Raw genomic sequence first — 13,111 nt, forward strand, 5'->3', positions numbered from 1 at the left:
GTCTGTACTCACAGGTAATATTTTAGAAGAGGACATATTATGGTTCTGCTACAGTTATTTCAGCGTTTATTTCTGTATTACTATTCATTGTAGTTTAGTTTTTCTTGGTGGTTGTTTTAGTTTTTGATTATGTAACTTTCTAAGATATTTTTCTTAGACCTTTCCACACTAAAGTGCGGGTTCTTGCTGGATTGGGAATTTGGTAGGGTGTTTTTTTTTTTTTCTTCTACATATTACCTCTCAACATTAAATTGAATCTGGTTTTGTGTTCATAGGACTGTTGGGAAATTGAGGTTGGAAGGGACCTAGTGAGGTTTCTAGTCTGACCTCCTGCTCAAAGCAGGGTCAGCTATGAGGTCAGACCAGCTTATGAGGGATTTTTTCCAGTCTGGCTTTGAAAACCTTGAAGCAAGGAGGCTACAAAACTTCTCTGGGCTGTCTGCTCCAGTGCTTGACTGTCCTCATGGTGAAAATGAGTCATATCTAGTCTGGACTTCTCTAGTTTCAGTTTAGGCTCACAGCTTCTTGTCCTGTCACAGTGCACCACTGTGGTGAGCCTGACTCCTTGCTGACCTTGTAGATACAGACAGGCTGCTGTTAGGCTTCCCCAAAGCTGTGCTTCTCCAGGGTGAACAAGCCTAGCTCCTGCAGCCTCTCCTCACAAGGCAAGTGCTCTGGCTCCCTGAGCAACTTGCTGGCCTACTGCATCCGCTTTATGGATGTATTTCTTGTATTGGGGGTGCATTAGACCATATCTTGAATAATAAGCACCGAGTAGATGTGATAATCGGTTCCCTCACCTACTGGCAAGGCTCTTCTTAATAAAGCCTGGGATACTGTTGACCTTTCCTGCCAGGGCACACTGCTGGCTCATGATCAGCTTGCTGTCTGCCAAGACCTTTTCCACAGAACTTCTCCTCAGTTAGTCTCCAGCCTGTATTGTTGCCAGGGCCTCTCAGGTGCAGGGCTTTGTGTTTGTCCTGTCTGAATTCATAAAGTTTCTGTAGGGTTCATTCCTCCAGCCTGCCTAGGTCCATCTTAATGGCAGCCCTGCCATTTTAAAATTTTGACCAGAGTACACCCTATTGGCACTTCAAGTCGTTGGTAAAGTTGTTTAATGACTTGTCCTAGGGTGGACCCCTGCAGCACCCTACTTGTTACCAGCCTCCAGGTAGCATATAACGAAGTAACCATTATCCTCTGAGCCTGACCAGCCAACTGTTTCCTACTAGTCTAGTTGTTCATCTATTCTAAAAAGAGATTTTTTTTTCTGGTTCACTAATACTCAATTTCTTGAAGTATCCATGTCCTCTTTTAGTGTCTTGATGCATTTTTTGTTAGCTTCTTGATCAGTGAAATCCTACCAAGTAATCTTTATTTTGTGCATTGAACAGTTTCCATGTTCATGAGTACTTTCTCACTCTGACTAGTTTTCTTGGTGAACTTCTCATGAGAAACTTCGTCATTGCCTTTCTCTAAGTTACATGAAGCCCAGCTAGCTCTCTTTTTCAGTGCTGACGTAATGGTATCATATCTTTTTCACTTTTTTATAATGCAGATTTTAGTCATAATAGTCAGATACTTCTGCCTACTGTCTGAAGTAGAGCAAGCTGGTTTCTTAAAGTAGATGGGGTTTTCTGGTTGCTTTAGAACAGATTGTGCTTGGATTTACAATCTTGTTTCTAGCTCAGGCAATTTGTTGTTCTTAATTATTTGCCAACTTCTCTTTGAAATGGTAATTTTGATAGATATACATGCTAGATAATGATGTGTCTGGAACAGCTATGTCACTAGCATTCTTCATATAAAATTCATATTAAAGCAACAGTTTTATTTACAGTACTTCAGCAATTGCCTTGTCCTGGTGGTGGTCTACTAGATGTTCCAGTTCTCATTCAAATTTCTTGTTTATGATCTAATAAATGATTCTTTGTTAGTTTTAAAATAATTTTGTTGTTTTGAAATCATTCCCGTTTTAGACTTCAGTTTTTATGATCTCTCCTTTTCTACAACTTCATTAAATTGAATTTCTGTTTTAGACGGGAATCTTGTTAGTTTAGCACTATATATGCTGTATGTGGTGCTTCTTTACTCCCAAAGGCTGCATTTCATCTTTCTTCCCAGTAGTGGCCACAAACTGCTTCCTTACTTACCATTCATATGAATTGTACTTGTCTCACACCATCAACAGGCTAAAATACTTCCTGATTTCAGGTTATGTTAAAGAGTAACTCTTAAACATCTACCCTCACCCACAGAACCATGCTGCTTTGCAATGTGGCCACAAATCTGTAGCTATTTTACCGGTTGTCACACTTGTGTTTTAACATCTGCAACAACAGAATTAGTGGAATGAATACATTTCTCTTCAGCCAGACAGTTTTGAGTCCAGATGTTAGAGGTCTTGAGAATCAGATGTGGACTGAGGTACAAATAGGTGTCTGATATGGTGGGAATACATGGATAAAACTGAGTTATTTACAGAACTCTAATGCAAAATTTTTTTGCTTTCAAACATTGCTTTTAAATGAAAATACTGTTTTGACTGAGCAAATGTGAAATTACCTTACAGGTATTCGATTGACTATCTGTCCTTTGGTTGTCATTACCACTTTATAGTTCATCAGCTTCTTGGTTCATTTCTGGTTTTGCTTAGGGCTGTGTCTGTGCAGCAAATAACATAATTTGTTATCCTTGTTAGATGTCAATCTGCAGGTAATGTTTTTTGTCAGTATCTTTGACCTGTCAACAGGATCAAGGTACAAATGAGTAAACTTGACCCTTTTGGGGGGAGGGCAGGGGCATGAGGGAAAGTGGCCACTGGATTTTGGTTTGTTTGTTTGTGGTTTTTTTTTTCCCTCCTTCAGAGACTGATTAAACCATGTTATCTTCACTGACTGCATAGTGCTTCTCTCCTCTTTCCAGTTTAATGTAGTGGATCATGGATTTGCGTGCGATTATGACTTTGTTGCTTTGTTGTATGGCTTATTGAGTATTGCAGTGTGGCCTGTTTACTGGCTTCACATGAAGTAGAGCATTGCTAACTGTATATCTGGATGTTTATATAAAATACTAAGTGCATGTGTTGAATTTTTGTATAAAGAGAATAATATTTCGCTACCTATGCAAGAAATTCTGGCTGAAAGAAGTAATTAAATGAAGAGTGCATAATTAATTAATTATTAAATATAATGTAATTCTGGCCAGAGAAATTACTGGAAATGTATGCTAAAACTGTATTTTAAAAGCAAACAATTAAACAGAAAACTTTAGTGCCTTTGGACTCTTTTAACGTGTGAGCCAGAGGAAATGCCTACCTTATGTTGTCATTGGAACGGTATCTATTTGAGGTTCCCTTAGGCCTCAGCTATGCGTGTGCTGTGAAAGTCTCTTTTTCATATAAAAGTTATTTTTCACAAGAAATACTCTGCTTTCACAGCAGTTTCGGTCTGTGGTTAATAAATTTCTTTGAAAATTCTGATTTTTCTCCAGAGGTGTTGATAGATGTAAATTCTTTTATAATTCCTGCTTTTTATGTAAGGAAGAAGTGGTAGAAGCCATACTTACTCAGAATGACAAAGGAAGCCCGTAACAGACCAACACTTAGTACCTAGATACTCTGACCAATAGTCTTCTGCTATAGCCATTAAATCATTCTTTTTTCCTTGTAAGATTTTTTGAAAATTATGCTATAAAACTATACCATAGCAGTGGGGTTGGAGATGTACATATGTTGCTAAGAAACTACATGATCTGTTCTGGACCAGCCACTGTGATAAAGTGGCTGTCTTAAGTTGTTGCATATGGAAAAGGGCCACTTTAGGTGATGTGCGTTTTGCTCCACCAATTTCTGACCTGCAATGCTTGCCTTTGCAGATGGAACATGAGGATTTTGTAATGGAGGGGCATGGCAAGACTCCACCTCCTGGTGAAGAAAACAAACAGTGAGTCACACGTTTATTTAAAAAGGGCCTTACCATAGTAAATGGTGTGAAGCACTCTTGTTTAAATGTGCTGGGAGCATTGGTTGTTTGTGTGGTGCTCACCCTTTTGGTTCCTTAAATATCCATATATAATAGTGGACATGGCTGGAAAAAAAAAAAACGCAGGATGTTGACTTGCCTTAAATTTAAAAGCATAGAAATATGCATTGCAATTCTAGAAGGTAAATCAGAAGTTGTTGTAAAAGGGATAATCATTCTGGAAGCTTGACACTGAGGTAGCGAGCTTGTACATGAAGTTTTTATACAGCTCTTCACTGAAATAATGTGAAATATGATAGAACCAGGGTCTTGCTTTGGTGTGCATATGGTAGATTGGTCCTCTTTGAAATACGAACCTTACTACTTTAGAATGCGTTTTATTTATTAAAGGAGGAGAAATTGTAAACAAAATGCTCTTTCAAGGATGAACAATTTAAGATGCTGGTATGCAGTGCTGTAGGGAAAGAAGCTTGATCAGAGAAGAAAACGAAAGATTTCCGTTAGCAAAAGGCTTTTTCATATGACTTCAAACTGAAATCCAGTAACGGTTGGGGTTTTTTTCCTGGGTTTTTATTCAGTTGGGAACAACAGAGCCTTCTCCTAGAAGTATTGCAGTGATGGTTGTCTTCCATAATCTTTTCTTTAGTTAATGCAATGATAATTCAACATTGATACCATAATTTATTTTTTTTTCCTGATGTGCCTTTTGGAGCAAGCGGGGAAAATGGTCTCTGGGAAATTGACAGTACAGAACTCTTCTCTTATGCCTAATTGGATGTCTCCTCATGAGAAGGAGGAAATTCTCATTGATCAGCAGTACACTTGTTGCAGAAAGGCTGAGGTTTGACTTGGTGTGAAGATCTTCCTTGCCTTCTAGATAAGCTAGCAACTGTTAAGTCCACTGGCTCTGCAACAGTGGGAAACTGTTTGAGGTAGCCGTGATGAGTTCAGGGAAGTTCTAGTGCTGAACATGCACATTCTTTCCATCATGGAAGTGAGCCAAACTTCTCAAAGTAATTGCTGCTATTTCTTTCTATTCAGACTGCCCGACTTACTGTAGTACCCAGAGATACAAAGCTTGTTGAAGAAGAAGAAACTTTCAGAAAGTTACAGAAGAAAAATTGGTGCAGAAATAAAAAGGAGTTAGATTTCTGCTCTTCTGAATTGTTTCTTTAGCTATCTAGTAGTATAATGAAACACGTTATTGTAGTGAATAATACAAGGGATGTTATGTTGGATTTATCATAGCCTTGTTTGTGGTCTTATTTTAGGTGCAAGTGGAAGCTGGAATTACTTTACAGTTGACTTGACTTCTAATTAGAGCTTTTCAAGTGCCTTAAAACATTATCTCTCTTCTCCAAAACTGTGGTTATTAGAAAGAGAATATGAGATCAGTGATAGGCAGGCATTTTTTTACTAATAAATTGGTGTTCAGGTAGCATCTGGGATCTTGTTATACAGATCCTGCCCTGAGGAGTATCATTCCTAATAATGTTAATATTTTGACAAAAGTCTAAAAGGTGCAAATACTTGTTTTGTGCAACTGTAGCGTAATGCCAGCAAATTTCCATTGTGGGTATTGCTCTTTAATTTAAATTAATCACTTGAATCTTTTTCTACCCACAATCTCAAATTTTCAATTACCTAACAGAATTGTCTGCCTTGGTAGACATTACCTCTTGCTGTAAGTGACATTAATTTGGCATCTGATATAAAGAAATGATGATCACACAAAGGATTGGTAATTTGTATTCTTAGGTGACTCCAAAAAGCTGCATTGATTTCAAATCTTTTGCTGTAGATCTCAAAAGAAAAAAAAATCTGGAATTGTCTCTTCGTATTATTACTTACTTGCATTAGGGATTAATTGGACATCCTGGAGTGGGTCTCGTGAAGGGCCACAGAAAGGGACTGTAGCATCTGACATAAGAGGAGAAGCTGAGAGAGCTGGGACTGTTTAGCCTTGAGGTGAGAAGACTTGGAGGAGGATCTTATGTGTATAGGTAGCTCATGAGGGGACTAAAGAAGACTGAGCTAAACTCTTCACAGTGGTGCCTGGTGAAGAGCCAAGAGGTAATGGGCATAAACTGAAATAGAGGAAACTCTACTCAAAACATAACAAAAAAAAATATTTTTTAAATTTTTTTTTTTACTGTGAAATGTGGTCAGACCTTTGGAACAGGGTGCCCAGAAAGGTTGTGCCTCCTTCATCCTTTAAGATATTCAAAACCTAGCTTGGCACAACCCCAGGCAGCCTGCTCTAGTTAACCATACTTTGAGCAAGGGGGTGGGATTGACGGTCCTTTCTGTCTGCAGCAATTCTGTGTACTTGTGTTTACTGTTGTCCTTCTAGTTGGTTTGAAATAAAATCAGAGCTTGTTAGTGAAAAGTAGATCATAAGTTTGAATGTAAAGTCAGATGTTCACTGCAGAAATAGCTCCCCTAGATGAAGATGCTTCCCTTCCTTTCCAGCTGTTTGTCAGACTTCCTAGAATTTACTGCCTCTACAGCTATGCAGATGGATTTTTTTTTTTTTTTGGAGTGCTTCTAATTTGCTTTCTTGAAAAGCTGGCTGTGTTAATTTAATTGCCTTTCATAGGCAGCCGTAACTCTGTACTGAGATTGTTGAGGAAATAAGTATTCAGAAGATAGGGTTTCAGCAGCTGACCTCCGAGGGAGCTGACTTGAACCAGAGTGCTTGGAGCAGTCTGCAAGTGTTAGCCTCCTAGGCAAGCCCAGCCATTTCTTAATATTTATCTGCATTCTAAGGGACTCGGTTTGAGTGGGCAATGAAAGAACAGAAATAAAAAGTTACTTCTGAGAGACTTTCAAAGGAAGCAGTTCTTACCTAGACCTAGCTTCATGTGAAAGTTCCTTTGCTAAAGTGCAGCTTCATAATGGATTACAAGGAGCCATCGTCCATGGATGGCTTCTGGCACTTTATTTCTGAAATGCAACAGAGTATTTCAACTCAGTTTTGCTCTGGGATAAAAACTTGACATTGCAAGAGTACCTTCTAGTATTAAAAAAAAGAAAAAAAACCAGCCCAGCTTCAGTCTTGTAAACCTTTCTTTTGCTGTAGTGAACAGTTCTTTCAGGCAGACTTACTATACAAAAGTTGCAGCATTTGAAGATTTTGGGGGTTTTTTTTGATTGAACTGTAGATACCTGAGAACTGCTGTCTGCTGGTATCTGTCACCTCTGTGGGGAGGAGTTACCCTGTTAGACTGTAGGCAGGGTCTTTAAAAATCTTCAACTGATCATTTACAACATTAATATAATTTATTTCAATGGAAGCTAATTATGAAGAAGAGAAGTTACCCATACAAAATCTTCAGTATGAATGAGATGTGTGATGGGCATACTCGTCTCAAGTCCCTTGAAAGATTTGCAGTTTATACATGGTGCCTGTGTCACAAAATTTATGGTTGTGCAGCAGTGAGGGCTGCCACTTAATCTAAAACCTACACTTCAAAGGAAGTGAGTCTGCCTGGACTGCTGGAGCTGATAATGGCCATCTTGGAGCATGCTTCTACTCTGGCAGAGGACCAATGGACTCCTTGAGAAATTGTTGCTTCTCAGCTTTTAAGTACTCCGTAAATTCCTCCCTCCTCTCAGCTCTCTGGTATGGATATAACTGTTTGTTACACCTGACCACATTATTTTGTTACGTGGCTAACGTGTTTGGTAAGAAACCCTTTTCCCTCCCTCCCAAAGGAAAAGTTTGGAAAAAGTTCAGTATCATTATGTTTAATTGAAGGTAGAGGCATTTTGTTAGAGGCATTCTCTCATATTTTCATCTGTTATGAAGAGGTTGACCTGAATTGCCATGCTTAAGGGGTAAATATCTCCCCCCAAAATACTTATGTTTTACGTGACAGTAGCTTCTTGATGCCTTGCCAACTGTAATAGGCTTTTTCACAGCTAGAGCAGAGATTAGCAGCCAGCCTTGATCTGTAAACATCTTCTTGAAACAAACTTCTGTTGATGAGCAGAGAGCAGCTTCTCTTTGTACCTTTTTTGGGATAGGAAAAAAAATTCTACTCAAGTCCTTAAGGTTGTACTCCTAGTTCTAGCAGTATTAATTAGCAACTCTGCCTGTGCTAATAAATTATCCCCTGCTGTCACCACGAGAAACTTAGGCACCTTGATCTATTGGTGAAAGGGATCGTGTAATGAAAAACTACTCATTTTTATAAGAAAAATATGTGTTTTACTATTCCTGACTGACACACAGAGAAGTCTGTTTGACAGTAGCTATTTGCACAAAAAGTGAGCCAGATTTATTCTTGTGTTTACTAGCAAGGTAAGCCAAGCTATTATTGCTGTCTGAAGTAACTCAGCTGGCTATTCCCCACCTGCTGTTTTGCAGTAATGGGAGAGGAAAGTCTTCAACTATCTTGGCAATTTGTAAACCTGGAAGTGGTTTGTATTGTAAGAGAGATAGCAAAACAAGATAATTTCCATAATTTACAAAGTGTCATTGGTTAGACCTATGGGATAGCCTTTTCCCTGGTTTGATAGCTTAATGTATAGATTCTGAGGCAAGAGTTTTTAATAAGACCCTCTAAAATTGCAGTAATGCCAGGAAGAGATTACAACCAGTGAGGATCACAAAACTGTTTTAAACTTGGTATTGTTCTGTTACATTATTCTTTGATATTTCAGCAGGAATATTCAATGTCTTCCTGGATTTGTGTGACACTACAATTAAAAGAAAGCGGTAGCTAAAATGGTCTAAACTGGAAACAGGAATCATAGACTACTAAAATAATTTAAATTGGAAAGGACCTCTGAAGGTAATCTTGTCTAATCCCATGCTCAAAGGAGGGTCGGTTTTGAATGTTGAATCTAAGTTTTATCAGGATTCTCAGGATTATGAGCCTTTCTAGGCAATCTGTTGCAATGTTGATCACCCTCATGGTGATTCCCTAATATTCAGCAAGAATTTCCCTTGTTGCAATTTATGTCCATTGCCTTTCATCTTCCGGTGTGCATGTCTGACAGTCTAGCTCAGTCTTCATTAAAACTTCTATGTTTGCTTACACAGCAGAATTATCTCCCCCACTCCCCCAGTTTAGTTTAGTCATTTTAAAACTAAGTGAAACAAGCTCTATCAGCCTTTCCTTGTACTGCCAATTAAAGAGCCAGTTAATAGGCCAGTCTTCCTTTGTTTCCAACGGCCTGCCAATATTGGGTGCACATGTAAATATCCCTGCTGCAGTGGCATAAAATGACTGACCTTATTCTTTCATAGTGTTGCTGAAAACTATAGAAAGGCTGCAATGGTATATCCTGAAGATGATGTCTCCTTTGGTTGGGTAGAATGCCAGACTTTGTTATGAAGTACTACAATATTCTTTTGAAGGGTTTCTTTAATGTTAAAATCCCATGAGGGACCCTAACCATAACTTCTGCCTCTGTAGCATAAAACAGTGATCTTACCAAATTTAAAATAAACAGTTAGCTAAATGCTTGCATAACAGGGATTTTTGTCTGATGTTTTAAGGACATTCCGTATTACAGAAGGTATTGAGATTTGTCTTGAGTACCATTACACTTTTTTAATTTACTGACAGTACCAACCTAAGCAGAAGCCTTTTCCGGAGAAACATGCTGGGATTTTCAAAGTAGCCTCCAAATCCTAATTCAGATCATCAACTCAGATTTGGGTACCTAAATTTGGGTATAACCCCAAATTGTGTTGAAATGTATGGCAAGTTATCTCTTTACTTTTGAACGTAATAGTTTATGTTTTCAAAGAAAGGCATAGCTGATTTTTTTTGTTGCTGATTGTTCTATGTGTGTGTAGAATAAGTAGCCTATTAGAGAAATGTCCCCAAACACTGAAGTCTTCTGTTCAAGATCCTAACAAGCCACTACAGAGGCATGTGCTATGTTTATAGTGGTCATACCAGACACTTTTGTCACAGGTTATTGCAGTTCTGTTACTGTGTGAGAATATGCTTCAGTTCCAGTGATAATTCAGGCTAACTTTGGTATTGACATCTGACTAGGAGAGTTATAACTTTGAAAATTCTTTCTCTTTTTATGTCCTTGGAGATTTGAAAGGATACTTGAGGGCATGAGACCATTAGACTAAAACTTAAGATGAAAACTGGTCCAACTAATGTTTAAGGAATATTTTCATCACCTTCATATTGTACAAGTCTTTTTATTCCCCACAGTGGAGTGAGTGGCAAGACAAGCTTACGTATGTATATAAGGGGGCCCTGAGGCATAGAGAAAAGAATTGCCCTTTGTTGTGCAATTGAGTGGGTAGAGATGGATGAGACAGCAGTGAATTCTGTATCTGTAGAGGCAGCTGTGTTTTAGCGGTAAGACTGGTAAGTCAGTAATGTTGCAAAAGCTGGCTTGTACCCTTTAAAATACAATATTTTGAACAATGTAACAAAAATATGCAGAATTTATACTTACGCACTCCAAAATGCCAAAAGTTCCATCATCTTCCATGTTTTACCAGTTTAATTATACTTAAATCTTTTGAAATTTTTGTACTTAAAATTAGAGGTATTGCCCACAGGAAAACTCAGTAGTTTGAGTATTCTGACCAATAATAATTTAAAGTTAGGCATTCACTTCTGCAAGTTAGTCTTGAAAATATTTTCAATTGTCATTTCATGTTTTTTAAGATTCCCCACTTCACGTCCTCAGTGATTTTTTTTTTTTCAAGCTATAAATTAGGAGGTAGCAAAGCATATAGCACTGTATGTTTTATTTTATCATGAAGATACAGTCTTTCCATGTACCTCAGCTAACTTATACCTTTAGTGTACTGTTATTTTGCAAGTATTTTCTCAGTATGTGGAAAAACAGAAGCCAGATGACTGTTGAGGGAAACAAAAAAAAGCCATGAGAGATCACACAGAAAAAAGTCAACTTTCAAAGTTAAGTTCCCACTCTGTTCCCCCAATCTGTTTAACCTACACTGCTGCTGAATATGGAAAGAGGAGAAGATTTGTGGACAGTGTACATTCAAAGTATGAATAGTTTGACGCTTCTTTTCCCTAGGATTTTATAGTGCTTTCTTCTACATATCTTGTGGTAAGTACAGGCTAGTTTGTTTGGGTTCTCCTCCAGTTTCCGCCCCGCCCCCTGCCCAAGATCTGTATTTGTCCTGCATAGGAAGTGTACAAAGCCTGCTTCTGAATTTGCAGTCTCATCTGATCAAGAGACTTCTTTACGTTTGTTGTCTTTCTAAAACAAGAGAAAAGTATATTCTCCATTCCAGCTTGCTTGGTTTATAAATATGACATTACAAAATACCAAGTAGATAGTGTCAGATTATTATCCTTGGTACCATTGGTTTCTGTGGTTGTTACAGTTAGTAGTAATTCTGACTGCTAGTGAAAAGGAGGGTATTCTGATTTATTGCTGTCTTAAAAGAGCTTACTGTACTTTGAAGGTGAGAGCATTTGCATACTGATCAAATTCCTAAAAATCCCAGAGCCTCTTTGTTTCAGACACCTCCCCCCCCTCCACTCCTTGTCCCCTAGTCCTTTTCCAGGAAGCAAACTATCTACTGAACACTTTATTGACATCTCAAGTTCATTGTCCAAGGCGTCTTTTTTTAGATCTAGTTGATTAGTGGCTGTTCTTTCTCTGTCTCCCAAGTTGCCACTTCCTCAGGAGCTGCCTGAGGTAACTGCACTCTGATGTATCATTTATATGGATGGCTGGACATTGCTCTCTTTTCAGCATTTCATTGCTATTTAGATGGCAACTGCTGGATGACATCTTACATGGGAATGAGATAACAGACTTAACAGCAAGCAAAATAATTTAAGGGCTGTTAATAATTTTGAGTCTTGTCTAAATTGGTGTTGTGTCTATATTCTTAATGCAAAAATATATGTTAGACAAATTTGAGGTATCTGCACCAAGTTAGTGCCCTACTTCTTGATTTGCTAAGGATTCACTTTTTGGGCTGTTAGCACAAGTCAGTGGAATCATAAATGTGTATGAATTACAGTCCTAAAACTTACCTTTTTCCTTTTGCATCTAACTTAAGTTGCTCGGTGCTTTTTTTGCTGCTTCATTCTCGCCAAAGAATAAATACATTCATCAAGTGTTTGGTATCTTTTGTGTGTACACCCAGATGAATGGTTGAATTTTCCTTTCAAGGAGATGAAACGGGGAAGGGAAAAAAAGTCTAATGGTTTTACATTATATTGAGTTTGTGCTCTCTTGTTGTTTCCTGTGTCCAAAAAATAGAAATTTTGGTGACTATCCACTATGGCTTAGAGATACCAGAGGTTAAATGATAAAAAAGGTCTTGAATTCTAAGAACTTGGTTCTAAGTTGCAGATCCTATCTAGACACTTCAGGGAGTGACCATTATTGGTTAAAGAAGGGGAGGAAAGAAAAAAAAGCAGCTCTTTATTCCATGTAGAAGATATGACTTACTCTGTATGACTAAAAATACTGTGCTCTGTGGTCAACATGGTATGAATTAAAAACTTGTTTACAGAGATATGTTGGAGCTCTTAAGCTGCATGGCTTCTCTGGCATGCTGTGATCTGGAGAGTTGGTATGATTTCTTTTATTCCTACCTAGATAGATAGAATTTGCTGAACTCTTTGCCCTTCATTAAAATTGATCATATTTGGGAGTCATACTGGTTTTAGGTTAGTGCATGCATTTGAATATTTGTGACAGCTACAGCTTGTAGAATTTTCTGCATGGATAGCTAGCTGTTCCTTTCCTGACATTTTAAACTGAAGGGCTGTACATGAAGGCAAATTACTTAGGGAAGATGTTCAAGTCACTTGGAAAGATCAGTTTACAGATTTTTGCAGCAATAAGTAGTGCTTTTATTAGAAAAATTAGTCAAATTAGGGAACCCTTCTTTTACAGTAATCCACTGAATATGCATTCCTTTTGTATTCTGCTTTTACTTTGGGTTGTTGGTTTTGTTTTTTTAATTATTTAACTTAGCATATTATGGTTCCTTTAATGAGAACAAAGGAAAATGGGTTGGTGCCAGCTGCAACCAAGATGCCAGAAATTCCTTTGCTCAGAGGTTTCCGGGCCAGTGATTGAACTCCCCATACTAAAACTAAAGGCAAGTTAGAACAATTTGTAGAGAGGAACTGGGCTATCTCACC

At 38.1% G+C, this 13,111-nt stretch overlaps 1 protein-coding gene across 18 annotated transcripts in view; it reads left to right on the top strand.

Moving 5' to 3' along the window:
- Window positions 1-13,111, top strand: part of TNRC6B (trinucleotide repeat containing adaptor 6B) — a 149,207-nt gene that overhangs the window by 37,269 nt on the left and 98,827 nt on the right. For 6 of the 18 annotated variants that reach the window (XM_074826711.1, XM_074826713.1, XM_074826723.1 and 3 more), the window contains exon 4: window positions 3,877-3,944. The exons of the other annotated variants lie outside the window; for them this stretch is intronic. In XM_074826711.1, the coding sequence (XP_074682812.1) occupies window positions 3,877-3,944 (68 nt within the window). The remainder of the gene's footprint in view (window positions 1-3,876; window positions 3,945-13,111) is intronic. 18 annotated transcript variants of the gene reach the window in all.

The sequence above is a fragment of the Strix aluco genome, chromosome 5 (genome assembly GCF_031877795.1).
Source record: "Strix aluco isolate bStrAlu1 chromosome 5, bStrAlu1.hap1, whole genome shotgun sequence".
NCBI lineage: Eukaryota > Metazoa > Chordata > Aves > Strigiformes > Strigidae > Strix > Strix aluco.